At 42.2% G+C, this 24,298-nt stretch overlaps 2 protein-coding genes across 3 annotated transcripts; one reads left to right on the top strand and one right to left on the bottom strand.

The window, feature by feature from the left end:
- Positions 1–2,509: 2,509 nt before the first annotated feature.
- On the top strand, positions 2,510–23,340 carry LOC114677588 (uncharacterized). The gene is made up of 4 exons (XM_077999817.1): positions 2,510–3,439; positions 3,741–3,833; positions 10,511–10,605; positions 22,980–23,340. The coding sequence occupies exons 1-4, from the start codon at positions 3,407–3,409 to the stop codon at positions 23,191–23,193; spliced, it is 435 nt and encodes a 144-aa protein (XP_077855943.1). The 5' UTR covers positions 2,510–3,406; the 3' UTR covers positions 23,194–23,340.
- GSTA3 (glutathione S-transferase alpha 3) lies at positions 13,344–23,969 on the bottom strand. 2 transcript variants are annotated; one of them, XM_028846776.2, is made up of 7 exons: positions 23,709–23,893; positions 21,427–21,534; positions 19,393–19,444; positions 18,037–18,169; positions 15,630–15,771; positions 14,713–14,844; positions 13,344–13,815 (listed from the first exon to the last, which is right to left on the bottom strand). In XM_028846776.2, the coding sequence occupies exons 2-7, from the start codon at positions 21,511–21,513 to the stop codon at positions 13,693–13,695; spliced, it is 669 nt and encodes a 222-aa protein (XP_028702609.1). In that variant the 5' UTR covers positions 21,514–21,534; positions 23,709–23,893; the 3' UTR covers positions 13,344–13,692. The 2 variants fall into 2 exon arrangements, with proteins under 2 accessions (XP_028702609.1, XP_077855942.1); XM_077999816.1 differs by lacking the exon at positions 19,393–19,444 and having other exon boundaries at positions 23,709–23,969.
- Positions 23,970–24,298: the final 329 nt, after the last annotated feature.

Below are 24,298 nucleotides of genomic sequence, written 5' to 3'. Positions count from 1 at the left end.
GTGGAACAGAGTTGGTTGTGGATCTGTGATCACACAGGACCAGGATCTAGAGGTCATGGTGGGGCGGGGCGGGGCGGGCCGGGGCGGGGTGGGGGTGGGGGGTAGGCGGGGGCAGAAAGGGTGTGCCAGCAATTAATCCAGCGTCCAGTTCAGGAAAAACCTTAGGAATGGTGGGTGGTCCTGGCAGGAGGGTGACAGAGGTGGGGTGGGGTTGGCAAGTGGGATGTGCTTGTGAGGCTGAGGACTGGGTTGTGATCATCAGCCTTAGGGCACTGAGACCCCAGAAGCCTGAGCAAGGGCTGCAGTGAGCCCTGCCCCCGTCTTCAAGTCAGACTGGAAGGAGACCAGGGAGCCTGGGTTCCTCCTTGCCTTGCCCCTCCCTCCCTCCTGCTGAACTCTTCCTGCCCGGGCTCTGAACGTATCCCTGAGCTGCAGAGCTGACGTCTGGGTAACAGTGAAACGAGGTATTCATTTGTACAAAAGAAAAAAGAAAAAAAAAAACAAACTTGACAGTGTGTGGATTTTTTGTGTGCTTGTTTATTCGTAGGATTGAGAAAGGGTGAGGCTAAAGTCCCAAGCCTTCGTGAAGCAATGGAGAAAGTGCCGTCCCGAGGTTCAGGTCCACACGGCGCTGTAAGGCTGAAGGGGCTCACTGGAAGTTCCCCTCACAGGACACCACCTCACCTGAAACCCTCTTTTTCTGCTACCATCCAGGGGACAAGATCTCCTGAGTTTGTCCAAGACTCACTCCGGAAAACCCTCAGGCAGTTACTGAGGGACTCTGGTCCGGACTGGGAAGTGTTTTTCTCAGTGACACCTCTAGAGGGCAGCACTCAACGGAATCCCAGAGACACCTCCCTGCGTTTCCTCCTCAGAAGCTGGCTGGATGATCTGGTAACACTGAGGAATGCTTGGGTGTTCTCCTGGAAGCTCCTGATTTTAATCACCTGTTTACTTGTCTCCATTCTTATAGATATATAGGCTACTCGAGGGCAGAGACTGAGTTTGTCTTGTTCACTTTCTACCTCCAGAACCTCACACAGAATCTGGCACTTAGTAGGTGCACAACAACGTAATCATTGAATTAATATTCTGAGTCTTTATCAGGTGAGTATGCAGTTTCACTTTACATTCACTTTCTAATTTTATGCCTTTTTATCCTCTTATTGTATAAATTTCTAACGTATAAAAATAACACAAAAGTATAATGACCTTTCTTATACTCCTCACATAGAATCAATGATTATCAATGTTAGGGAAAAGAGTGAAACGCTGTAAAATATTTGAAGAGATTTATTCTGAGCCAAATATGAGTGACCAATGGCCCGTGATACAGTCCTCAGGAGATTCTGGGAACGTGTACTCAAGGTGATTGGGATATAGCTTAATTTTAGGGAGACATGAGACATCATTCAATTATAGAGATGTACGTTGGTTCAGTCCAGAAAGGCAGGACAACTGAAAGTGTGGGCTTCCAGGCTTTGTGTAGATTTAAAAATTTTCCAATTGGCAGTTGATTGAAAGAGTTATGATCTAAAGACCTGGGATCAATAGAAAGGAATATCTGGGTTAGGATAATACGGGGGTGTGAAGACCAGTTTTATCATGCAGATGAAGCATCCCGGTAGCAGGCTTCAGAGAAAATAAATTGTGTCAGGTTGGTCCAAAAGTAATTACGGTTTTTACCATTGAAAGTTATGTTTCTTATCAGACTTAGAGTCTGTTCTATCAGTAATTCCAAAAGAGAGGAGGGCATGTCCAATTCCCCACTTCCCATCATGGCCTAAACTGGTTTTTCAGGTTAGCTTAGTAATGCCCTTGCTGAGAAGAGGGTCCATTCAGATGGCTGCGTCTGGGGAAGAGGCTTAGAATTTTATATTTGGTTTACACCAACTAAAGCCAATGTGTTTTCACCTACGTGCCCACCCACTTTCTCCTTGTAATGATGTGAGGAAATCCCAGATACCATATATTTTGTTCTTAGATACCTCAATGTGTTTCTCTAAAACAGAAGAATGGTTTTAAGTATAGCCGTAGTACATTATCACACATGAAACATTAACAATAATTTTTTCATGACATCAAATATTCAATCGATATTTATGTTTCTGTTATATAAATGCCATAATTTTTTTTATAGTTTGTTTAAATCCAAGTTCAGTTAAGGTTCACACATTTTGATTAGTTTCTTAAATGTATCTTAATGGTTATGCTCTTAGATGAAAAGATATTTTAACAATTTATTAGATCAAATTCATCATCTTTTTCTTAATAACTGCCAATTTTCATTTAAGGTACAGCACTTGACAAGTCATTTAGTAAGAAACATCTCATCGTTTCTGAGGGAAAAGTATCTGGTAAGGTCAATTTTAGATCCAATTTAAGATGACCTCTCAGAACCTACCTGTACTCCAGCTGCAGCTAGGCACCACCGGATGGACTATATTCTGCCCCGTCCATTGTGGTAGTAGAGCTTGGGTTTCCCACCATGATAGCAGACTCCTGGAGGTTTCTCTAAGCATGAATGAATGAATGAATGAATGAATGAATGAAGCCATAGAATAAAAAATGTTCATTAGGATGTATGGTTGAAAACCACCAACAACACTGAAGATGAACCTGCCTTCTTCATGACTGGGTTGGAGGAATTCCTGGAATGTTTTCTTGGCCCAAATTGTTACCCATCGGTGGCCACCCTCAGATTCTAGCAAACCAGTCTCACGTGCCCATTGGTTAAATGTAGCCATTCTCGTCATGCTAAGAGGTGAGAGCTTGTGGTAATAATGCATATATGGAAGGTAGCGGGAAGAGGAAGAATTCAAGAAGTAATATTTATTAAAAACATCCTGGTGATACTTCCCCAATGCTAGTCCCTTTTAATATGTTATATCTTTAATCCTCCTAAGTCCCATGAAATACCTATTAGTATCTCCATTTTTTGGTTAATGAAATGGAACATCAGAGAAGTGAAATGCAATGTCCACAATCACACTCTAGGTGGTGATAAACATGAAAATCCACACCCACTTCACTAAAATGAAGGCAGATCTGGAACCCACCTAGGTGAAGGCCCTGGGAACCCAGTAAGTGACGAAGAAACCAGAGGATATCATGACAAGGAGGACCAGGAAGGAGCAAAGTCACTCTTCAGCTCTTTGGCTGTTAGGCTACTGATTTGGTTTGGCTCTGTGTCCCCACCTAAATCTCATCTCAAATTGTAATCCCCATAATCCCCACATGTTGAGGGATGGACCTGGTGGGAGGTGATTGGATCATGGAGGCGGTTTCCCCCATGCTGTTCTCCTGAGAGTGAGTTCTCACGAGATCTCTTGGTTTTATAAAGGGCAGTTCCCCCTTCTCTCTCTCTCTCTCTCTCTCTCTCTCTCTGCTGCTGCCTTGGGAAGAGATGCCTGCTTCCGCTTCACCTTCCACCATGCCTGTAAGTTTCCTGAAACCTCCCCAGCTGTGTGGAACTGTGAGTCAGTTAAAATTCTTTCATTTATAAATTACTCAGGCTCAGGGAAGTTCTTTATAGCAGTGTAAAAATGGACTAATACAGCTACGTTTGATCAAAGGGAGAAATAGGGCCTCAGACTTGCTTAACTGTAACTATGAGATCCAAATTCTTAACAGACAGAGAATCATAATTTTCTTGATTCTCTTAGAATTCTATTTTCTACCTCTATAGGGTGCATTTTGTTTTATAACCTGGAAAAAGAGATGCTGCATTAATTTTGCAGGGAAAGGAAGGAGCTGGCATTTGTTCAATGTCAGTCACACACTGGCCATTCTTACAAATTTATCTTCATTTTATTCTACAAAAATCACCTAAGGTGAGTGCTGTTGTTAATGTCATTTTACAGTTGAGAGTACTGAGATTTTTTGAGTAACTTGCCCAAAGTAAGTGGTGGATCTGGGATTCAAATCCATTGCTATTCAAAACCAAAGACTGGCTGGGTGCAGTGGCTCACACCTCTAATCCCAACACTTTGGGAGGCCAAGGTGGGTGGATCACCTGAAGTCAGGAGTTCGAGACCAGCCTGGCCACATTGGTGAAACCTTGTCTCCATTAAAAATACCAAAAAATTATCCAGGCATGGTGGCGCGTGCCTGTAATTCCAGCTACTAAGGAGGCTGAGGCACAAGAACCGCTTGAACCCAGGAGGTAGAGGCTGCTGTAATCCAGCTTGGGCAACAGAGTGAGACTCTGTCTCAAAAAAGAAAAAAAAAAAAAGATTGGGACTTATTTTTTGTGTTAATGTCTCTCAAATACACATGGTAATCTTTCAGCAGACTGTGAAACCCAATACTTTAAAAGTAAGATATAAAAGAATAAAAAATACCAGAGAGCATGACATGTTGAAGAGTAAGTAATGTTTCATGAGTTTTTAGTTTCAGTTATATATATGTTATGTGTATGGATGTTTGCATGCGTGCAGCTCATTTTGGCCATTGCAAATGGTTAGAGATAAATTTATCGGGGCTTGTCAAGGAAGTTTGATAGCCTTTGCTCTCTCCTAGCCTGCTTGGGAGGTGGAACATAGCAGAGTATCAGAGAGTGAAAACCGAGTCTACCGGGACAGACCATAAATAATTTTATCATGAGTTTGAATGGAAACACCCAAGACTCATTGAAAGCAGGCATTCCAGTGCCAGGACTTAGGAACAGTGGGATTTTCTCTCCAAACCCCCAGCTCTGTAATAAAATATTAAGATTCTTCCTGCAAATTTTTGTGGTCGTCAAGGTTGGTATATTGGTACAAAAATATACTTGTCTTTACCAACAGATGTATTTCTAAAAAAGTATGTATGACTTGAATTTGGAAATCAAAATCTCTTAAATATCTACATTTTAAAATGTGGAACTCACTCTAACTTTTAGAAAGTAAAGAACTCTTTGAACATACTTAATCAACTCATCTGTCTTGTAATTAGAGACTTTGCACATTGCACTTCCCTCTCATTGGAAATGCAAATAGCATGATTCAGCAGAAGGAAAGGGAGAGTGAACCTCACCCAGAGAGTGGGTGTGTCTGTTTAATTGTTATCAACTAGAGTTCACAGAGTGACTCAAGTCGCACCCTTGTACCCTTAGCCATTACTGAGGATCATGTTTCAAAGGGAAATGAATTGTTATCTTACATAGCATTTTATCATAATGCTCTTGCTTATAAGTAACATATCACCTTCCCAATATGAGGTTTCCAAAAGCCAGACCAAGACTGGGACAAACTTGACGCAGAGCTTGGCTGGGTGAACAGAATTTGAGAACCAGAGAGGCTCAAAGGTTTGCCATGAGTCACACACACGTGCTCCTCATTCATGGTCAATACCTAGGGAGTGTGTCTACCTTCTGCAACAACCCTGGGAAATGGCTCCTAATATCCTAATGAAAGATGGGCACACTGAGGTTCAAGAGCTAAAGCGACTGGCCCACGCTGCACACGTGGTGCCTGTTGGGTCAGCCTGAACTCCTTCTAATTGCAGGTCCAGAGCTTTTCCACTCCACCCTATAAGCTGGCTCTGCTTCTGTCTGAGAAATTGTTTCATATTTTCCCATTCAGACTCCATTAGCCAGCTAAAGGTTTAAAGGCGAGGGCAAGAGACAAACATCTGAATCTTGAGTTCCTTTCTGTTAGCAACTTTTCAGGAGCTTGATTAGAACAAAAAATTAATGAAACTGTGCCTTTCCCTGATATGACAACCTAAAAACCTGAGTGAGTTGAGGACTAGTGTATTTACCTCAATTAGAAAATGAGCTTGTATTGAAAGAAATATAACCTATGATAATCCCAGTAGTAAATTAAAAGAGTTAGGTCTCTGGGTGGTCCTAATTACACTGTTTCTTGTCAGAGAGAAGGTAGACTGAGATAAACCACAACTCCTTCCATTATGGGGTTCATAAACTCAGCAGGCTCTCTGAATTCTGAGTTTAATTTTCTTTTTTCAAAATAGGGATTGTTGGCCAGGTGTGGTGGTTCACGCCTGTACTCCCAACACTTTGGGAGGCCGAGATGGGCAGATCATTTAAGATCAGGAGTTGGAGACCAGCCAGGCTAACATGGTGAAACCCCATCTCTACTAAAAATAAAAAAATTAGCCAGGTGTGGTGGCGGGCGCCTGTAGTCCCAGCTGCTAGGGAGGCTGAGGCAGGAGAATTTCTTGAACCCGGGAGATGGAGGTACAGTGAGCTGAGATTGCACCACTGCACTCCAGCCTGGGTGACACAGAGAGATTCTTTCTAAAATAAACAAACAAAACATAGGGATTTCCATACCTATTTTTGAGGGCTGTTGAGAAAGTTAAATGAAATAATTGATCTGGTTTGGCTCTGTGTCCCCACCCAAATCTCATCTCAAATTGTAATCTCTATAATCCCCTCATGTTGAGGAAGAGACCTGGTGGAGGTGATTGGATCTTGGGGGCGGTTTCCCCCATGCTGATCTCACAATATTGAGTTCTCGTGAGATCTGATGGTTTTATAAGCGGTGGTTTCTCCTGCTCTCTCCTTTTCCTGCTGCATTGTGAAGAAGGTACTTCCTTCTCCTTCACCTTCCACCATGATTGTTAAGTTTCCTTAGGCCTCCCCAGCCATGCAGAATTGTGAGTCAATTAAACCACTTTTCTTTATAAATTACCCAGTTTGGGGTATTTTTTATAGCAGTGTGAAAACAGACTAATAAAATAATGTGCATAAAATTCATAATGGGAACCGAGTAATGACAGTGTCCTCCGACCCCCACTTCTTGGGATGTGGATGAGTCTCTCTGAACACATTGGGTAGTACCGGGGTCTCCCCTCTCTCTCTCTGTCTCTCTTAACCCATCAATCTCTGGTAAAAAAAAAAGATTTTATGTATATCCAGATTTTTTTCCAAAGAAGTCATACAATGGGTCTTTTCTATAAAGCTCCTGTACAGAGGTTAATGATATTCACTAATCCAGTCAACCTGGGTGATATGGTTTGGCTGTGTCTCCATCCAGATCTCATCTTGAATTGTAGCTCTCATGATTCCCGCGTGTCACGGGAGGAACCCAGAGAGAGATAATTGACTCATGGGGGTGGGTCTTTCCATGCTGTTCTGATAGTGAGTAAGCCTCGCGAGATCTGTAGATTTTATAAAGGGGAGCTCCCCTGTACACACTCTCTTGCCTGCTGCCATGTAAGAGGTCCCTTTACTCTTCCTTCGTCTTCTGCCATGATTGTGAGGCCTCCCACCCACGTGAAACTATGAGTCCATTAGACCTTTTTACTTTATAAGTGACTCAGTCTCAGGTATGTCTTTATTAGCAGCATGAGAACAGACTAATACACTGGATTAACAGGAAGTTTTCAGTGAAGGTTCAAGGAGGCCTGACCCGTCGTTAACACAGTCTTGCTTAACTCCTAGACTGCAGCAGACCCCTGGTTCCCAGGTTGTTTTTTATGAAAAAGAGATAATTTATATCCCAGAAAAAGACTCCCATACCCTGCACCTGGTGGGCCTCTCTCCTCAGACTAGGCCCAGTTACCACTCACCCCCTGCTCAGGGCAGTCTGAGCCTTTCCTACTGCCAGGCCCCCTTTGCATGAACTCCAGCCATGCATGTGGGAGCCCCACTGCCTCTCTCCAGCTATTCATAGCTCTTGAGCAGGTTCTCACTCTTAATACTTGATGAAAACAGTCACTTCTCTACCCCATCCTGTTACTTACCTGAAATGCAGACATTTTGCTGATCCTTTCTCAATTCCTTGTTTCTGGAGTATTCGCCTCTTTTAAAAACAGTTTCAGTGTCTCAAGCAATGATGATGGCTTGTAGCAAAAAATATTTGGTCTGATTTGGTCCTTACTCTAAAGGGTTTAAATCTAGTCAGAAAAATAGCTTTGTGGGGCCAGGTGTGGTGGCTCTTGCCTCTAATTGCAGCACTTTCAGAGGCCGAGACAGGTGATCACTTGAGCCCAGGAGTTCGAGACCAGCCTGCGCAACATGGTGAAACCTCACCTCTACCAAAAATGCCAAAAAAAAAATTGCCTGGCATGGTGGCATGTGCCTGTAGTCCCAGCTACTAGGGAGGGTGAAGTGGGAGAATCACTTGAATCCAGGAGGTGGAGGTTGCAGTGAGCCTAGATCATGCCACTGTACCCCACCGTGGGTGACAGAGCAAGACTGTCTCAAAAAAAAAAAAAAAAAAGAGAGAAAAGAAAAAAGAAAAACAGGCTTGTGGACAACTAACAGAACAGAATGTGCTTAGCAGTGACTTCATTTTAATGGGTTCCTGAAAATTCCAACCCAAGAATCATAATTCTCTTAGCCAAGCAAATCAGAGCAAGGGGAAAATGCTGCCAGACTCAGAAAAAGCTGAGGACCCAGTCTCTTCTGCCCAGGTGGGCTCCTTTTTTCCACAGTAGCATCTCAATCTGCAGGTTCAGTGGATTTTGTACCTCCCAGATGTCTGCTTTCCTACCCTTCAAAGTAGGATCACTCATCTGTATTTACACATTGCTCTCTGTAACCTCTTGCAACTCTCATTTCAGCATCTTCTCACATGGGTGCTGTATTTCTTTCCTGTGAATTATTTTATAGCTTGCATAGCTCTCAAATCTGGATCCAAAAAGAGGATCTCACTGAAACTCCTGGTCTTCCTTTTATAACATCTCCTGCCCCTCAATATTAAACATTTATTCCAGGCCGTCGTCGACTCTTGTACTCTAATGACATCATACATTCTAGTCAGATGCCTTTTGGCACTTCTTAGAAACTAGTTGTACGCTCGAATGACTATGTAGTTCTCCTATCAGGACTTCTGACTTTTAACACTTTGAAAAGTCATGCAGTCAAGTGATTCTAAACGAGGAGAGATTTTACTCCCCTATCCCATTCAGCAATGTCTGCAGACATTTTTGGTTGTCACAACTTGGGGGTACGTAGTGCTACAAGATCAGGTAGGTAGAGGCCAGTGATGCCTTGAAATGTCCTCTCATGCACAAGGCAGCTCTTGCACACAAATAATTACCCAACCCAAGGGATGCCAAGGGTGAGAGACTTTTTCTTAGCTATTTTCTAGGTTTGTCATGAGTTGGTTGAACCCCAGAGAGAGAATGTGACTTGTCATCCCATTAATTAGTAGCAAAGACTAAATTAGATTCTAGTTTTCCTGACATTCAGAGACTAATTTATTCTAATAGGAATAGCACTGCTATACATTTTAGTGGTCACAGAGATTTCTCCAATTTCCACTTTCAAGCTTGCTTGATGTGAAAATTAAATAATATAGAAAAAATTAAATAGAAAAATCAAATAATAGAATCATGAAAATGGGTCAACCAATCCTGATTGTCAGACTCAATTTTCTGCAGTTCAAGCAGAATTACTAAAGAAATGGGATTGTTCCACTAAGTAGGCACAGAAGGAGTAAGGAAGGAGGAATTTGGAAAGAGCAGGGTTTTCGGACAAATGTTCAACTGGGCAAAGGACAAGGATTAACAAATAATCATTGAATCAGGATGTAAAAATTCACAAGAAGGGCATTCTTGTTCTTAATTTTTTTCATCATAAATCTAGGTCATCTTGCTTTATAAAACTAAACGTTCTACAGACTTAGATTAACCTGCAAGTTCTACACAGTGCCTCACAGAAGATTTTGCCTGCCCTTTGGAGCATAACAACCTTAAAGTAATATTGAAAAGTCAGTGGCGTCAACACTTGGCAACAAATCACAAAGCACTTCCGGAAGCAAGCACGAATGTGTGTGATATCTACCATCAAGTTGTAAATTACAATTGTGTTTGGTAGGTATTGGTGGCTCTTTCCTCAGCAGGAGATGGAGATTTGGAGAAACAACTGCAGACGTGGCACTGTGCAGATACATGTCTCTTTCACTGGTCATTGGGAGTCCCAGGTCTGTGATCTTGCCAAATTTTCATTCGCAACAATGGTGTATTGACTGCTTGTCTAGAGAAAGCAACTTTGGCACAAACACCTGTGTTTCTTCTGGCACTGCTCATATTCTCAGATTATCTAAAATGGCGCCATCACTTTTTTTTTTTTTACCTTAGATCATTAACTTTTTTCCTGTTATTATATACTCATGCCCTAGTTTTATAAATTTTTCATTTTTACATTTCTGTAATGATCGTGAACATTATCAGAAACAAAATGAAGTTACTAATGTTAAGAAAACCTTGACAAACAGAGCTGAAAAAGCCATGAAGAGAAGGTTTTCATTCTTTTATGTCAGATAAGAAAAAAAGTTACAAAAAACATAATCTTGCACAAAGGTTATCACAGCATTATACAAAAAACTTCTGCAAGGACATCTGACCAGCAACTGCCAGTTCAAACTTGGCCTGACGTCACCCTTGTTATTGACGTTTGTAGTGAATGATAAGTATTTTATAAATTTATTTAATCCTTTTCATTGTTTTCTTAAAAAACCTTTGTCTTCCTTTATCTCCCTAAGTATATGCGTGGTTTACTATGTAATTTACTCATTACAAAACTTTATTCCCAAATAAATATCTTTTATTTTAGAGTCTCTTTCTGTTTATTGAGTTGACACAATGTATCCAAAAGCAGCTGAATGCACAACTCGAACTCTCATCCAAGCACACAAAGAAGGCACTGATGTGAGTATTAAACAGATTTGTTTTTATTGTGTGAAGGATACATTTAAAAGTATTTTTCTGGTGACCTAGATGAGAGGATATGAGGCAGTGTGAGAAGATTTACAAGATCAGTGCTTAGTTTGTTAAAGGCTGTCACGCTCATAGTTCAACAGCTTAATTTAAGGTCCTAATGCGTTTATAAGCTACATGTTCCTTTCTATAGCTCCCTCCCATTGAAAGAGATACAGTCAATTTAGCAAAAAGCCACTCCCACAAGTTTCAGGGTCACAGGACTGCCTACTAGATTCTAAGAAAAATGGCAAGTCATCCTCTTATCACAAGGTAACTGGTTAATATGTTCCTTTTCAGGGTTGGCAATAAAAGTTTAACAAAACATTTCAGCAGATTTTGCTCTCTTTACAAGTCAGCAGAAACTGGCTTTTTGCAGATGCTCACTTTTCATGACTTGAATGTAAGGACTAAGGCAGATGAGAAATCTCTGCTGGGAGCATAGCTGGGAAGGGATGTCTGTGAAGGGCAGGTTGATGGCCCTCTGGAAGGCTTCTCTTACTGGGTTGCCACATAAAATGCAGGGAACCCAGGAAAATGTGCAATTCAGGCAAATAATCAATATCTTTTTACTATAAGTATGTCCCAAGCACTGTAGGTAATATGATTATACAAAAATAGTATTGATTGTTCATCTGAATTTCATATTTACTTCGGTGTCTTGTATTTTATCTGCCAAATCTAGCCACCCTATTTGCATACTCTTTCCTCTCTGCATCACTCAGGTCATCCTTCCTGACCTCTGGGCCTTTGCACACGGTAATTGTCCTGACTGGAATGCACTACTTTCACCTACTACGGTATTTTCTCTACTGTGTCTTCTTACCCTATGCTGTTTTCACATGACGTATTCAATATCAGCTTCCTCACTAGACCCTGAGCTCCTGAGGGAAAAGCCTTCTTCCCCTTGTTTAATTCCATTCCTCATTGTCTGGCACAAAACCTGGTCATTGTAGGAGCTCCTAAAATACGAAAGTTTTTTAATTTACATGGAAAAATTCTAGCAAATACAAAAGTAGACAGAATAACATAACAAAGTTGAAAGTACCCATGACCTGGATTCACCAATTGACAAAAACCTTTCTTCATCTACACCATGCAGTGGGTTATGTTGGCCCCCACAGAAGATAGGTCCATATCCAAACCCCTGGGTCCTGTAAATATGACCGTATTTGGAAAAAGGCTCTTTGCAGATGAAGTTAAGGAACTTGAGATGAGACCATCCCGATATATCTAAATAGGCCCTAAATCCAATAAGAAGTGTACCCACAACAGAGAAGACAGACACGCAGAGGGTGAGGTGCTGGAAGCCCCAGGCAGAAAGTAGAGTGATGTGGCCAAGATCCAAGAAAGTCCAGAAATGTCAACAGCCCCCAGAAGCTGTAGGAGGCAGGGAAGGATTGTTCGCTAGAGCTTCCAGAAGAATGTGGCCCTCACACCCTGACTTCAGATTTCTTGGCCTTCAGAATTTCTGTTGTTTCAAGCCACCTTGTTTGTAGGAATCTGTGACAAGAGCCACAAGAAAACAGTACAAACTTCCCACTACCAAGGGATTCTTTTGAAGCAATTTCCAGACAGCATATCATTTCTTTGGTAAATACTAGTATTTATCTCTAGAAAGGAAGAACTACTTGTTGAAACATGATCACACAATTCTCTCATCATATTAAAATTCTATAATTTCCTAGATTCATCAAAGCTTCAGCATTCTAGTTCATGTAAGTGTCCCATACCTGCGCTCACAGTACAAGGGAGCAGACACAGTGGCCCTCAGGTGTTGTTAGAGACTCAATGGGGCTGTGAGGAGGGCACAGAGAACAGCCCAGTGCTCCTGAAAAGCAACAGGGTAGACTTAATTGTGGCCACTGGGAAGGAGCTTGCCAGGCAGGGCTAGCAAATGCACCCAGGCAGGAGGGCAGGAGGCCCCACCATGCTCAGAGGGTTGATTGGGCTGAAGATCAGGGAGTGAGGATGGGTGTGAGGATGCATTCTACATGCAGTCAGGACTCACTGAAGAATTCTGTGATATTCAGATTTGCATTTCAGAAAAACTACTCTGGTTGTAAGTGGAGAAGAGACTAGAGCAAAGTGAAGCTGCCGGTAGGAAGCCTGTGTGTCTGTCTGCTCTCTCACCCACCTCTGCCAACTGTGGGGAAGCTCACTCTAACAGGAGAACTCAAATTGCAGAGCCCAGGTGTCCTGGGAGAGAGTAACATTATAGGCCCAGTAGGGGCTGAAACTAGAAAGCACTCCTAATCGAAGCATTCTGGCACAATGACACACTAGGGAAAAATGATTTTGCATATAGTTATTTGTATGTAATTCACATATACCATCTGTATCTTGGCAGCCCAGGTCTGAGTAGCATTGAGGGAACTGAGGGAAGGTTCATGCTTGGGTCCCCACAGAGCCTTAAGAAGCAGTGTGAGGATGAGCCAGGAGCACACACACTGTAAGGGACAACAGGGTGGCCTGAGAGCAGAGGATGGGTCTGTTTGCTCTTCAATATTTCCTCACCTCCTAGAAAACAGGAATCCACAGCAGACAGAATCGTTGTTTTGAAAATGCAGGAGAAAGAACGCTTTTATCAGAAATAAAATGACTGTCCAGGAAAAGAAGAAAATGTCTTTATGCCATTCCCCAGAATGGTAACTCTTCTCCTGTGCATACCTGAAAATGTCAGGAGCGCATTTCTACATTGACATTTTAATAGATTGTATGACAAATGTTACAGGATAATTCTTGGTAAAAGTCAAACAAATCATATAACCTACATTTCACATTTTTACTAAATTTTTAATTTCAAGAAAGAGACAGGTTAGGAGGAGATTAGAAATCTGAATTCATATCAGATCCTAATGAAAAGGTTTAAATTTTAACTAAGTTGGCAAATAGGAGTTTTTATTATTTAATTAGTATGTAATTGGAAAGGGTTCATTAGCTTTACAAGAGGCACAGTCAACACTTAAGTAAAGCACTTCATTGTTGCAAACTTTAGAATACTGGTCTTGCATGTTCTTGGCCTCCATGGCTGCTTTATTAAAATCTGAAAATCTTTCTGGCTTCTTCTAAAGCTTTTGCATCTGGGGGAGGTTTCCTTGGGCTGCCAGGCTGTAGAAACTTCTTCACCGTGGGCATGTTGCTGATTCTGGTTTTCAGGGCCTGTAATTCACAAAGCACAGCCTCAGAGTGAAGCCAGGGCCTGCCATTACCGTTTATACCGCCCAGGGAATCTGACCCCTCCTGCCAAAGACCAAGCAAGTCCCCTCCATCAGCACCAGCATGGAGGCAGAAACAGACACCCAGTGAGAAATGAAGATAAGAGGGAGGACATGTAGCTCACTTTATTTTCCCCAAAGATGTCTTAAGCTTTTAATCAGTTCAGTCATCCCTATCTTTCTCCTTAAATATTAATCCTGTAGATTAGTGAATCTCGTATAAGACAAGAAAAAATAATGTGCCCAAGAGATATCAACACAGATCAGTCTCTAAGCAGAAGTGAAAATACAGAGAAATTAGTTAGAAGGTAAAATGTTATAGAAAATATTAAAGTCAAACCATGGGACCACCTTTTCTCAGTGATAGATACAGGGTTGGGGGCAGTGTGGTTGGTGAGCTGTGCACAGAGGAACACAATTATCTGACAGCTCCTGCTGGCCACCCTGGCCAGAGCCTAAGGAAGGAACCAGATGGAAAGGGCCCTCTCAGACTAACTCAGTGTGGGAACACAAGGACAGTCTTGGGATAAAGGGCATCACAGAAAACTCAGGAACAGACCACAGAGGAATGGGGGAGGGAGGAAGATGCTGGGCCCTGGGTCCTTTCCATGATAAAAGGCAAAATACTTTTCATGGGGTAGCATGCACCACGAATTTCCTTTCCATAACAGGAGTCTTTCATGCCTCAAAATTGGAATCTGGAAGCTCATTTTGGAGACCTGGGGGTAGTGAAGGCCTGAAAAAGGCTGGGGTCAGAACATGGCCAGTCCAAGGACCCAGTTACTAGACCCCAAGATGGGACATGTGGAGCTGCCTCTCTGAAGGCTGTGAAATGGGTCACCTTCAGCAGTGGGAAGCTGGAGATAAGGCTGGAGTCAAGCTCTTCCACATAGTAGAGAAGTTCCACCAGGCTAATGTCAGCCCGGCTCAGCTTGTTGCCAACAAGGTAATCTTGTCCATGGCTCTGTAACACCTGGAGAATTTGAGACATCAGATCAGAAACACATGCCCACCCAGGCTGGGACCCCTGCTTCTCCCTGAGTCTTTCCAGCCTGACATTCCCACCTGTGTGGCCTAACTGGATGGTGTGAAGGTCCAGGCCTTTATGTTCCCTGATTGAATGAGGGAGCAAGAATGTGGCTCTAGCTCACTCCTGGGTTGGAGCCCAGGCTCCATTTTCTCTTCTCATTCCGCATCACTGTGGCATCCACACCACCCACCCTGCTTGCATTTTCCACATGGGCCAGGGTTTTAGCATCTGCTGCTGCATGTTCTGTCTGCCCCAGGCCCTACAGTGTGTAGCCCTGACATTCAGGATGTGGCTCTACACTCTGCTCTCTCCCTCTCCAATCTGTCTTGGGCAATGACTCCACCTTCATGACAGCACTCTTCCTCCAGGAGTAGACTATTTCAGAGTCTTCATTTCTCCATATGTTCCATAGACTCAACAGCAACCTCTATGTGATTCAGAGCCTTCCACAGCCCACGTTCTACTTACAAACAAAATTTTGTTGAATACAGAATTCTATACTGGAGTCTAGTAAATTGAAATTTTGCTGGAAAATTATAACTTGGAGATAAGTGGTATCTTTGCTCCTCTAAGTCAATTTTCATAAAATGCCTTGAGAGTCAGAGAGCTGCATTGGTGTTCAGGAAGTCTCACTGAAAGTAAAGGTCAGTGCCCCAGGAATGCCCAGCCACTATTTTTCTACTGGCCTCTAAACTCAGTGCCCCAAAATGCTGAACAGCTTCACTTACTTTTTCGAAGGCAGGGAAGTAGCGATTTTTTGTTTTCTCTTTGATCAAGGCAATCTTGGCATCTTTTTCCTCAGGTCGACATAAGGGCAGAAGAAGGATCATTTCATTCAAATCTGCCATACCTTCCGTATACATATCAATTCTGAAAGACAAAAACAGCCAAAGCATCAAATGCCTCTTGCCTTAGATTTTGTAGGTTTATAAAAACCTAAGAGAATAGAGGGTCAGATGGTGGCAAAGTAATTCATCTCCAGTGGGTGCCTTTTATATTCTAGTCAGTATGCTCTGATTTTTGCATGTATATTGACATTTCCTTCCTTCTTTCTCTCTTTCTTTTTTTTTTTTGAGATGGAGTTTCCCTTGTTCTCCAAGCCGGAGTGAAGTTACACAATCTTGGCTTCTGCAACCTTCGCCTCCAGGGTTCAAGGGATTCTCCTGCCTCAGCCTCCTGAGTAGCTAAGCTTACAGATGCCTGCCAATATGCCCAGATAATTTTTGTATTTTTAGTAGAGAGAGGGTTTCGCCATGTTGGCCAGGCTGGTCACGAACTCCTGACCTCATGTGATCCACCCGCCTTGGCCTCCCAAAGTGCTAGGATTACAGGCATGAGCCACCATGCCCGGCTGCCATTTATTTCTTAAAACAACTTATCGAGGTAGATATATCTCTAAAATCTTTGCTATGCACATGACCAAATACAGGTACAAAGAGCATCGGTGACCTGTCTACAGTCACAGTCATGAGAGAAATTGGTGGAATCACTGCCAGTACCCACCAATGCTGTGCCAGGATAGATCATCTTTATTATGGTTTGTTCTGTGCATAAATTTAGTGTGAGTCAAATTGTCAAAGACCTGCCTACTGAGTAATCCCAAGAGAGTCCCTGGCACAGCCATCTCTGTCATGTTCCTCATCCTGTCTCATCATTTTACATCTCCCAGGCCCACTTCTGTGCCCAATATTACCAGTTTTTCCCGTAACTCCCATGAAACATAATTCTACAGCCCTCTCCATGTGCTGTTGCCTGACTCTAGCCACATGTGCATTACTTGAGACCCCACCTAAAAGATCCCCTTCTTTGGTGAAATTCTTTACACAGTTACAACCAGGACATATTTTAGGAGACCTTTTTTTTTTTGTGTTTAACTGGGTTTTCTACAGTACTTTTTAAAACAACAGTTTTATTGATGTGGAGTTACATATTATAGTTGTCACCCATTAAATTATACTATTCAGTCACTTTTAGTACATTTACAGAATTCTGCAAATACCATCACACTCTAATTCTAGAATATTTTTATCACCCTGATAAGGACATGTGTACCCATTGAGTATTCATTTTCCCTAAACCCCAAACCCTTTAGCTTCAGGCAACCACTCGTCTACTTGCTGCCTCTACGGGTTTGAATATTCTAGACATTTCATACACACAATCCTACAATATGTGGCCTTCTGTGTCTAATTTCTTTCATGTAACGTGTCTTTAAGGCTCAACTTTCTTGTAGCATGCATCAGTACTTCATTTCTTTTCATGACTAAATATTGTTCCATTGCATGGAAAGTGGGCTAAGGCACACTTTGTTCCTCCGTTTATTGGTTGATAGACATTTGGGTTGTTTCTACTTTTTGAATACCATGAAAAGTGCTGTTATTTGCACTGTATGTTTATGTACAAGATTTGGTACGGACGTATTTTGATTCTTTTGGTATATACCTAGTAGAGGAGCTGCTGGGTCATTGGTAACTTTACATTAAACTTTTTGAAGTTTCACATAGGATGTTATTTAGCATCAGGCAGCCCTATGGCAACAGTGAGAAGACCCCATGGCTTTGCTGGTATTCTATAAATCTAGCTGCTTCAGCCTTGAATCAATGTGTCAGGGTAACCCCAGAGTTCTGGGTGCCAGCCTCTACTAGCCCTGCTCAAGTTTACCAGTCCATATAATTGGCTGGTAACTTGGGTTCCTGGTCATCATTCTTGGAATAACTGGGACCTGATATTCAGCTTCTTTGCAATCTTCCCTCCCCAGGCCTTCATCTACAGACTCTCAAACATTCTATGCCTGTCCTAAGCTGTTGACTGGAGTCCAGCCTCTGAAGGCCTGACCACCTGGAATCATGATTCCCCATCCCCCTCAGTTCATAGGGTTTATGAGTGTTTGGAAACCTTTGTCAGGGTGCTGGATCCATGGTCTGCATCATCTTCTAGAATCACCCTTGCCTGAACCCTCCCCATGTCCACTGTTCCCTCATCTCCATGGGACTCTGCAATACTGGACCTTAGTATGTATGCCCAAGGCCCAGCCTCCTGCTAGTCATGATGCCCTGCCATGGTCCCACCCACTCAGGGAAGGACCTAAATCACTCTGTGTTCTCTGTGGATGGAAGAACAGAAAATATACCGTACAGGGCTCTCTCCTTTATGTCTTTCCCGTAGAGGTTGTATTTGCTGGCAATGTAGTTGAGAATGGCTCTGGTCTGCACCAGCTTCATCCCATCAATCTCAACCATTGGTACTTGCTGGAACATCAAACTCCCATCTTTAGAAAGAAGGAAAAAAAAAGGAGCATGAAATTTCTATGAATCCCACTATTTCAGAAATAGAAGACGATAGTTGAAATGACTGAGGTTATAAAATGAAAAAGAAATTATTGCCTATTAACCTCCAAAATGAAATAGTATTTTGATTTTAGCTGCCTGTAGTTCTTTTTCCGATCTGATTCCTTTTACCTCTTAGCCTGTTATTACATCTATGCTTTTATTCCCCATCCAGGTACATAGTAGGTCCCTTGTATTTTTCTTGCGTTGATTTATCTTCATGATATTTTAGGAAAAAGTTGAGACAGGTTACAATGGGAGTGCCAGGAAGATGTCATTTAAAATGAGAACTTCCCAGGGTAAGTCTCACAGTATCCATGGCCTTTAAAGTAGGTTCTGAGACACGATTTTATGTAGAGGTCCCTTTCTGTGTTGTTCCAAGCCTACAATATTACTACAATATGACCTTGTCACATGACCCATGAAAGAAAACAACTCAAGGTAATGGCCACATCTATTTCTATTCTTTTCGTCTTATTAATGTTCTTGTGTGTCCTTGGATGGGGAAGTCTGTGTGGGATCCTGAGCTGATGACCACAGCTCATTCACGGTGCCCCAAGCATGAAAACAAGGAAAGGGCATTCTCAGGGCACTGGGGGTGGTTCCTCTAGCAAACACTCTGAGAGGTCTGGCCTTTTAGCCTGGAGAGAGTTACCAGATCTGTTCAGGGAGCCACATCCCTTCCACTTTAACCACTTTCTCCCTCTCCACCAACGCAACTACCACCCTACACACACATAGGCATCACCTGGTGTTAAAATCTTCAACTATGGCCAGGCGCAGTGGCTCACGCCTGTAATCCCAGCACTTTGGGAGGCCAAGGCAGGCAGATCACGAGGTCAGGAGATAGAGACCATCCTGGCTAACACGGTGGAACCCTGTCTCTACTAAAAAAAATAAAAAATAATAAAAAATTAAAAATAAAAAACTAGCCTGGCATGGTGTCGGGCGCCTGTAGTCCCAGTTACTCGGGAGGCTGAGGCAGGAGAATGGCATGAACCCGGGAGGCAGAGCTTGCAGTGAGCCGAGATCGCGCCACTGCACTCCAGCCTGGGCAACAGAGCCAGTCTCTGTCTCAAACAAACAAACAAAAAAATCTTCAACTGTACCTTCTCTACTAGATACCAGATACCCTCATCAGAGGCACTTAGAGACTTGATCTTACCATTTCTTAACTTTTCCAAATCTTCTGCAGATTCTATAAATTTCTCTTCAAACTGGAAGCAGAAACAGTAAATGGGTTCTTGTTAGTTCGTTCCATAGCATTATAGACTTGTGACCTTGAATGGCCCCCATCTGGTACATAATTTGGAGAACATAAGATGTCTGAGTTCGGCAGGGGATACAGAAGTAGTTCGTCATGGCTGCTTGGAAATTTAGATTAGATCCCTCAAGAAACAGGCATGAGTCAGACCATATAACTGCTCAATCTTCTTTTTCATTTATTTATTTATTTTGAGACCAAGTCTTACTTTGTCGCCCAGGCTTGAGTACAGTGGTGTGATCACGGCTCATTGCAGCCTTGATCTACCAGGCCCAAGTGACCCTCCCACCTCAGCCACCTGAGTAGCTGGTACGATATTTATGCACCATCACATCCAGCTAATTTTTTATTTCTATTTTGTAGTGCTGGGGTCTCACTATGGGGTCTAGACTCATTTTGAACTCCTGGGTTCAAGCAATCCTCCCCCATCGGCCTCCCAAAGTGCTGGGATTAAAGGTGTGACCCACTGCTCCTGGCCTGCTCCGTCTTTTAGTTCACTTCACCTCCCCACGGTCTCACAAATGTCCATGATTAGGGAGGGAACATCACTGGAGAAAAGGCACTGAGCTGCAGAACTGATGTTTGGGTGACAGTGAAACAGCGTATTCATTTGTACAAAGAAAACAACCTGGAATGGCAGTGTTTGGATTTCTTATGTGCTTGTTTCCTCATCGGATTGAGAAAGGGTGAGGCTAAAATTTGAGGCCCTCGTGAAGCAATGGAGAAAGCGCCATCCCAAGGTTCAGGTCCACGTGGCGCTGTGAAGCTGAAGGGGTGTGCTAGAAGTTCCACCTCACCTGAAACCCTCCTTTTCTGCTGACACCCGAGGGACAAGATCTTCTGAGTTTTTCCATTACTTTCTCTGGAGGAAAACCCTCAGGCAGTTACTGAGGGACTCTTGTCTGGACTGGGAAGTGTTTTTCTCAGTGACACCTCTAGAGGGCAGCACTTAGCGGAGTCCCACAGACACCTCCCAGCATTTCCTGCTCAAACACTGGAAGGATGGCCTGGTAGCACTGGGGAATGCTTGGGTGTTCTAGAAGCCCTCACTCCTGATTTTAATCACCTGTTTACTTATCTGAGTCCTTGTAAACATGTATGTGGTATGCCTCAGGGCAGGAATTGTGTCTGCCTTTTTCACTGTCAGTCCTCAAGACAGAACTTGGCACTTAGTAGGTGCACAACAAAATAACTGCTGACTGAATATGCTCAGTCTTTAACAGGCAGTTTGTTACAATCCACTCCCTCCCTGCCTTTATTGTGATTTATAGTTTATGTTTAATGACACTTAGTTTCTTATGTGCTTACCATTTTATTGTATAAATTTCTCATATGTATATAAAATACACATAAAATACAACAGTCCTCTTTGTTTCAATCATCTAGCTGCAATAATCCCCAACCCAAGCCAGTCTTTCATTTGTATGCCCAGCTTCTCTCCTCCTCTAGTCATAATATGAAACAAATCTGAGGCATCATATTACCTCATCCTAAATACTTTAGTGTGTATCTCTGAAACATAACAGAAACATCATACCTAACATCACAAAATCACACTAAAAATTTGACAATAATTCTTTAATATTATCTAATATTCAATCAATATTCAGGTTCCTGATTGTTATGTGTCATAAGTTATATTTTATAGTTTGTTTAAACCCTAATGCAAATAAGGTCCACTCATTGTGATTAGTTGATGATTCTTTTCAAAATATATTTTCATTGTTCATGTCTTCTTTTTCATGTGCTCTTTGATGGACAGATTTTTAAAATTTCATTTGGTAAAATTTGTCCATTTAAAAAAATATAACTGGGGATGTTTTTATTGGAGGCCAAAATATTCACAGGTCACTAGTATGGAAGTCTCTTGGCTTACTAAAACATTTTGATACAATCAATTAGGTCCAACTTAAGATGACCTAACTCAGAACATACCTCCACTCCAGCTGCAGCCAAGAGCCACCGGATGGGCTCCATTCTGCCCCGTCCATTGAAGTAGTGAAGCTTGGGCTTCCCCGCCATGGTAACAGTCTCTTGGTTTCTCTAAAATGAATGAATGAACGCATGAATGGATGAATGAATGAGTCTAGAGAAGCAAAATGCATGCTAGTATAGTATATATATGGTGGAACAACAGGAGTGTCTTCCTTCTTCTTAGCAGGATTGTTTTCACCTGTGAATTCCGTTTGCACTAGACAGGTCCAACACCAATGTGACTTCACAGGGTCCCTCTGAGATTCTGAGGCTTTCCTGTGTAAGACCTTTGTTTTCATTTATTTATTTTTATGTTGGTAATTATTCCAGGCACTACTAACTTGTATTATGTTCCAACCTGTTTGGTGACTTCATGTGCCTTATAAAAACTGTATGTTCTATTGATATATCTAGCTCTCCCCTCAAGACTTCCCAAATTATAGAGATAGAAGGGATCTAGCTAGCCCTTCCTCCAGGTTTGTGCAATTTGCCAACTAGCTAGTTAGTGTTAAAGTCTGGATTAGAACCTAGGTCTTCTGACATTCAGACTAGTTTCTTCCTGTTATGACTTATGATTGAATATTTACAGCCTGCGGAAGTTACCATTTTTGTGTCCCCCACCCCTCAAACTGTGAGCTCCTGGGAAGCAGAGAAGTTGTCATCGTCTTTAAGCACAGTGTAGCGCATTGCTCAAAGTTCAGTCCGTGCTTCATAGGATATAACATGGCTAGATATCTCAAGAGCAATCCTTTTTTTTTTTTTTTCGCATTTGCCTCATAGGGGTCGCTGTTTTAGAATACAGTGTATAGAGTAATTAAAAAACAAACCAGGGCTGGGCATGGTGGCCCAAACTTATAATCCCAGCACTTCGGAAGGCTGAGGAAGGAAGATTGCTTGAGCTCAGGAGTTCAGGACTGGCCTGGGCAATTAAATAAAGTCTCTATTTAAAACAAAAAAATTAGCCAGGATTGGTGTTCCACACCTGTAGTCCCAGATACTCAGGAGGCTGAGGCAGGAAGATCACTTGAGCCCAAGATGTTAAGGCTGCAGTGAACCATGGTCACATCACTGCACTCCACTCTGGGTGACAGAACGAGACTGTCTCAAAATTGACAAACAAAAAGTGTGGGGAAAAAAAAAACAAAAACAAGCTAGGATTATGGCAATAAAATAACCAATCCTGATTATGAAACCCACCAATCTGCTGTTTAAAAAGAATGATCAAAGCAACCAAACTCTCCCACATAGTAGAAACATCATGACTACACAAAAAGTTACTTTAAAAAATTGAGTAAGTGCTTTGGCAGGGTAGCCCAGGGTAATATTTAATTTGGCAGATAGGAAGAACTTGCACATAGAAGGACTTTACATATTCTGTTGGACAGGGAATATAACAGCTTAAGAGGGGGTTATTACTGTTCTTAGATCCACTTGCCTACTACCCTAAAAGTCCTATATATTTAGATTCACTTGCAATTTTGAGACTTTAAACCCTGTTTGCCCTTTGGTCCCAGATATGCTGAACAAGAAGGAGGAGGATGTGGAAGAAGAAGAGGCGGCAGAGGAAAAAGAGGGGGAGGAAGAAGAAAGAGGGCAAAGAGAACAAAGAGAAGGAGGGAAGAAGGAGGAGAAGAAGAAGGAAAAATAGCATGCTACTTGGTGCTCAGTCACAAAGTCACTTGTATGAGCAATAAACTAATCTGTGTAAAATCAATGATGGAAGTGTAAATTTAGATTCTGATTGGCAAGCATTGATGATTGGTTACCCATTTGGAAGTACCAGTTCTAGAGGAATACAACCATCCAGATGTATTTTCTTTTCACTGATCAAGTGGTGCTCCCTCATGTGTGACCCTGCCAACTTTAAATCTAGTATAATTGTGTGTTGACTCCTGTATGAATCACATGAATACATGTTTTTAATAAACAACTTTACCATAAGCAAGCTGCAGCATGTCGCCTGTCACCGATGTGGTTGTATCTTCAGATTGCCCACAATGATACCATTCTCACTTTTCTCATATCATCAAATTCTTTGCCCTTGTTTTCTAATCATTGAATATTATTTTTCTTTACCGACATGTCCTTCAGGAGCTAACAAACAATGCTTAAGTTGTCTCCTAAGCACACACAAAAGCAGCAAGGACATAAAGTACTCACACAAACTAACACATTTAAAATTGTTTTTCCTTAGTGAAGTAGACATGAGAACATTTATGAAGAGTTTTAAGGTCAATACTAACCTGATTAAAGTCCAGCTGGTCTCCGCTCAGCTTCTCAAGGCCACCTCCTGATGTGTATGTTAGCGGTTTTAATACTATGACAACTGCCTTCTGAAGAGGGTGGAGTCTAGTTGGGAGCGGCCACACCCACACCACTTTAGTCTCCAGAGTTCCAAGCTCTGCTAGGAAGAAAATGACAGCAATTAATTTCAAGGCTATCCATAAAAGCACAACAAGATTTCAGATCTATTTGGCTGCCTCAGAAGGTCACTGGGGACCAGTATCCTGTAAACACTGCTTAAGGAGGATCTGGTTAAATAGGCTGCAGCTTTATGACAGATGATTAAACATTGTGGAGAGAGGAGGAAAGTGTCATAAGAGGGTGATGACAGGAAAGAGGATAGGGAGATTTGATAAAGAGCATAGAGAGATTGCCTTCTAAATTTGTTTAAAAAGACTAAATTACAAATAATGTCACAAAGTTTTATAGGCCCAAAGAATCTGGCTGAGTTGTCCTTGCCCTGGGCAGACAAAAGACCTCAGCTGCATTCCCTGAGGTCATTTTCAGATTTTTCTCTATGAAGTACAAGCTAGCCTTTCTCCCTGGCCCA

This window comes from Macaca mulatta, chromosome 4, assembly GCF_049350105.2.
Source record: "Macaca mulatta isolate MMU2019108-1 chromosome 4, T2T-MMU8v2.0, whole genome shotgun sequence".
Classification (NCBI taxonomy): domain Eukaryota; kingdom Metazoa; phylum Chordata; class Mammalia; order Primates; family Cercopithecidae; genus Macaca; species Macaca mulatta.
Note: the sequence above shows the minus strand (reverse complement) of the source record. Positions and strands in the feature narration are given on the sequence as shown.